This window comes from Etheostoma spectabile, chromosome 6, assembly GCF_008692095.1.
Source record: "Etheostoma spectabile isolate EspeVRDwgs_2016 chromosome 6, UIUC_Espe_1.0, whole genome shotgun sequence".
In the NCBI taxonomy this organism is placed as follows: Eukaryota; Metazoa; Chordata; class Actinopteri; order Perciformes; family Percidae; genus Etheostoma; species Etheostoma spectabile.
Window position 1 is genome coordinate 19,742,162 of NC_045738.1, and position 5,080 is coordinate 19,747,241.

Consider the following 5,080-nt stretch of genomic DNA (forward strand, 5'->3'; position numbering starts at 1 on the left):
GGGGGTCTCGCCCAGGGTGTAATTCAATGTAGAATCGCCACTGGACTGGCTAGTCCACACAGCATTCTGGGATGGGAGAAAAATGTGCTCTGGTTTATCGGCATTTCTTTAACCCTTGTGTTGTCCTCCCGGGTCATAAGCGGACAAAGATTTGACATTTTTGTCCCTTTTTCATACTTTTTAGTTTTTACTAACTCACACTACTTTTTGGAATTCATGGTCAATAACCCTCATTTATATAGAATTATACCTAATAATTGAGTTAACAAGCAGACTAATAGTTAAGATCAGAGGAACGTAGAGATGAGTTTAATCAGGAATAAAAAGTGATCATTTGTTTTTGCAAAGAGCGTTGCATGGAATCCAATCCATTTTTTGTGGTAATTTAGTTAAAAAGAAACCCATAATTCAGACATTTTTTAAAGGGGTCAATTTGACCCGAGGACAACAGGAGGGTTAAACCAATCAAAATCGTCATGGGCGGTGCTAGGCGCTGATCAAAGCCACGGTGCCTCTGCAAAATAGCCTCAGGAAAGAACTTGTTTTGGTGGAACATGTGTACGTTCAAATGTTTTTAGGCGTGCACCAGAAAGCTCAGACTGGACAGATAGTCTAGCTAGCTGTCTGGATTTACCCTGCGGAGCCAACACAAAGAAAGCAGAAGGTAACGGACATCCGGCCAAAATAAAAGACGGCGGCACAGGAACAATCCCATTACGTGGATACAGACTAGCTTCAGAGTTAAATGGAAGACTTCACATATCCATGTTTGGCAAATCAACAGGAGTTTATAGAGACGGAGCCACGGAGGGCACGGCAGAGTTGGAGAGGTTAAAGAACTCTGCTGATTCTCTGGGAAATTCGCTTCTTTGTCTATTATATCTAACATGGTGCACAGAACTGAAGGGATTCCAAAATCAATACTTGTAAGTCTCTGGTCGAATGATACTCATCTGCACAACACCAGTTCTTCTTTTTTACATTGGAAACACAATTTTTAAACTACTACACTTTGTTATTATTGACTTTCCACAACAAGATCTTCTGACTTTTTATCGGTTTGATGTCTTTTGTCGATCGTCGTGTCTTTTTTTTTTTACACTATTTGTTTTACCCCTGACAGTTACACAGGCTTGGCAACTTCAAGAGATACAACTTTGTGGGAAAAAATGTAAAATAAAATGTTACAAAAGGACTTTGACCACGTTATTTCTAAACTGTAGTTTAAATATCTCACTTTTGACTATAAAAAATAGTTTAAATGAAATAGCATTTCTTCGGAACCAAGCTAAAGTACGAGAGAAAAACATAAAACCTCTAAAAGTGAAAGGGTCCATCCCAACAGGTCCAATACAAATCAGAGTAAGTTTAAATAAATAAATATAGCAGGATAAAAACATCAAAAGACATCAAATGTACATTTTAATATACTGTACATAAACACATGTATAAGGTGTTTGTGTGTGTGTGTGTGTGTCAATAGCTAGGTGGCTATGTGTCTTATGTGTGTTTTATATTATTCTTAACACAGAAAAATTGTATAATTCCAGACATGCAAGGTGTAAGTACAAAGTACAAAAGAATTTGAATTTTAACACAGGAATATTTGGGGTCTAAGAGGCCCCCAAAAAACAGCTGTATACAAATTTCTAACTATTTTTCCCCATATCATTTATACAAAAAGCATAAGTGTGCGTAGAGAAAGCCATGTAATTTCCAAAGCTGAGATATTTAACAGAGAAAAGTTCAAACCAACAGCAGTTGGAAGGTGAACTAGACTCAGTGGTGTCAATGCGAGTCAGGCGGGGATCTCGCACCTCTTCGGCACCAAAACCAGGATTAAAGGTGGATGTGGCAACAAAAAAACACAAAAAAAACTTGCAAAAGTGGCAGACATGGCGACGACTTCCTGTGCGAACAGAGACAAACGATGTGGACAAATGTGTGGCCTGATGGCTGCGTTGATTGAAGACGTCTCTGCTGACTAATCCGGCCTGACTGTGTTCCTACGCTCAGACACATGAGTCACCGATGGAAAACAAAAGGAGAGTACGTTTATCTTTACCTGCATCTTCACACGGGTGACACAGCCCTTCTGTCTCCAGTCCATGGTGTCGGGTACATCGGTCCCGGATGTCCCCACAAAGGCAGATGGTGCCCTCTGCATGTCAGCGGGGACACTGAGTGTGGCGTACGACTGCAGGATCTCCTCTTGTGTCTGTGAGGAGGCAGATAACAACGCATGAAATGAGCGTCAATGTGCTATATTCATTTAGCAGGGTTGTGAATATAGATTTAAAGAGAAAGGAACTGAGAAATCAGGTAAACAATTATCATCACTTGTCAACTTGTATACGTGTATTCAAATATTTGTTCTTGTATTTTACTCCTATTAATATTGCATGTATATTGTATGACTGGTTTTGCTGCTGTAACACTGTAATTTCATGGGATCAATATCTATCTATCTATCTATCTATCTATCTATCTATCTATCTATCTTTACCATTGTTTTGTCCTGACTGGACTGAAATCCATTATTATTTCATTCCTGATTAATCAATTTGTCTATAAAGCATCAGAAAAATAGTAGTAGAAGTAGTAGTAGTAAAGTAGAAGCTTCAGATAACCTGGGAAATAAATGGCAGTAAGTTCGCTTTAACCTCATGCAGAATGTAAATTAGTATTTTATCGTTTCACTCTTTGGCCCTTCCACTGGTCGAACTTTTCTTTGTTTGACCAATTGAACTTTCTTGACTCAGGCCTTTCATTCTTTACCAAAGTAATGAGAGGATTTCTGCTCTTAGCTCGACCACTGATCCACAGCTCCTCAAGGATGTGTTCACCACATCCAGTGTGTTGTGAATAGCCTACAGTATGTTCTCTCTGGTCTAAATTAATCAGTGACTGAAGGACTAAGGCGGTGTATGCTTTGCGTCCTTTAACCTGCTTTGCTTCGATCTGGGTCAAAGATTCTCTGGAAATATTCAGTTTGTCTGATTCCTGAGAACTAAAACAACTGAGCTCTCCTTCAAATCTTTGCTTCAGTAAAGTCCCCCGCCCCCACCCCCCCATCCCCCTTCAGTATCAAACAGCAGAGTGAGCGAGCGTCTCACCAAGTCTCCCATGTGGTTCATGCCGAGGTCGTAGGTGTGAAGCCCCATCGAGGCCTCCAGGTTGTGCAATGTGATGAGCATCAGGTTCTTCTCCCACAATTCCCTGCGGCGCACCTCCTCCACCTCGAGGCGTACAGTAAGAGTGCATAGGGTCAAATACTGTATAAGTACGTGATAAATCTTACATCAAATCTTATAGATTTTACTGCCTACTAACATATTTACAGCCTATATTCTTTTTGTTATCACATACTTCATTTCGGTACTTCTTCGCGTGCGTCTTCTTCCACAGCTCCCAGTGGTCGTCCAGCCGGCTGTCAATCATGGCCGCTGCCCCGACACACAGGGAGACGAGCAGCAGGCTCGCAAACATCGCGCCTGTAAACACACACACACACACACACGGACCACGTGAAAAGTTAGCATTATGGCTGCACAATTAATCGCAATGTTATCGGAATTGCTTTTATGGTACTAGTGCAATTTCCAAATCGCAAGAGGGGGGCGGGGACACAGGCAAAAATATGTTGTCAAACCATTCTGAAGTATTGTGTTGCTGCAGAAATGAAAATGAGAATAATACAAAAAATGAATCAAATCGCAATTGCAATACCAGTCAAAATTATCGCAATTAGCTATTTTGCTAATATGGGGCTGGGCAGCCCTAGTCAGGATGCCGTCTGAACTGTTGCAGCTCGAGCCAGAAAACAAACCGCCTGGTGGAAATCAGGCTTTTGAGTCCGAAACACACACCACTGGAGGATCCACAAAGAGGATCCAGGTCTCACGGGCTCGATGGCGGATCAGTGACGGCACAATGATCTCAGAGGTTGCGATGAGCGCAAAAGCCCAAAGCAAAGAAGGGACTTTTGTTCAATTTTGATCCGGATACAAATCATAACTCATAGTTTGTACGTGCAAGACCTCTTCAGAATCCAAAAACACTTTATAGATTGTTACATTTAAGTTGCTCGGAGGCAGATTTAAGTCAAAATAGGAGTAAGAAAACAACTAGTACAGTGGGGCTCGAACGTTTGGGCACCCCAGGTAAAAAATTGTATTAATGTGCATAAAGAAGAACTAAAATACAAGGTATTAACACTGCTGGGTGCCCAAACTTTTGCAGAAGCAGTTTTGTTGGTTTCTGTTAGTTAATAAATGATGGAAATAAAATCTAACTATTTGTGACATATAATATTAATGTCTAATCTGTCATTTGATGCCTTTTGGAGATTTTTCACTCTTTTCTTGGCTTCTTTATGCATATTAATACACATTTTTACCTGGGGTGCCCAAACTTTTGAAGCCCACTGTAGGAGCTGCAAACAATGTAGCAGTTCCTTTTCCTGGGTCCACATAAAACAATCACAACATCTACAGAAAAATATCATAGATACAACTTTACATACCTTTAAAACAAGACATATGAAAGAATACCAGTGTGTACATGTTTTGTAACAAATAGAATGACGTCACGTCCGACAATAACAGCCCATCATAGTAAGATTATCTCATTTTTTTTTAAAGTGGTTTCTGTTATAATATGTTGTTCTACAACAGATTATTTAAATGTTATTGAACATAAAGTACAGTGTGAACACAAGTAGGGGTGGGAATCACCAGACGCCTCCCGATGATATATCATCGCAATACTTATGCTACAATACGATATTATTGCGATTTTAAACATATTGCAATATTCTGTGATGTATTGAAATTTATAACCTTTTTTTTCCAACTTCTAATTTTTCGCAATTTCAAATGACGTCCCCAAAAGGAAACTTTGTCAAAAACAGTTTAATCTAAAAAGATACATATCTGTTTGTTGATCTCACTTCAATTGTATTGCTGCAAAATGGGATTGTCAAGCAGACAAACTGACCAACACATGTACAATAAAATATACTTGGCGCCTGTGTATTGATACAGTATTGCCACTGAAAATATCGCAACACTATGCTGTA

General features: G+C 39.7%; 1 protein-coding gene across 1 annotated transcript in view; it reads right to left on the reverse strand.

Moving 5' to 3' along the window:
• The window catches only part of LOC116690788 (cathepsin S), an 18,027-nt gene that overhangs the window by 8,232 nt on the left and 4,715 nt on the right, over positions 1 to 5,080 (reverse strand). Inside the window, exons 2-4 of the mRNA XM_032517953.1 lie at positions 3,370 to 3,494; positions 3,117 to 3,239; positions 2,066 to 2,218 (exon numbers count right to left, since the gene is read on the reverse strand). Coding sequence (XP_032373844.1) covers positions 2,066 to 2,218; positions 3,117 to 3,239; positions 3,370 to 3,494 — 401 coding nt within the window. The remainder of the gene's footprint in view (positions 1 to 2,065; positions 2,219 to 3,116; positions 3,240 to 3,369; positions 3,495 to 5,080) is intronic.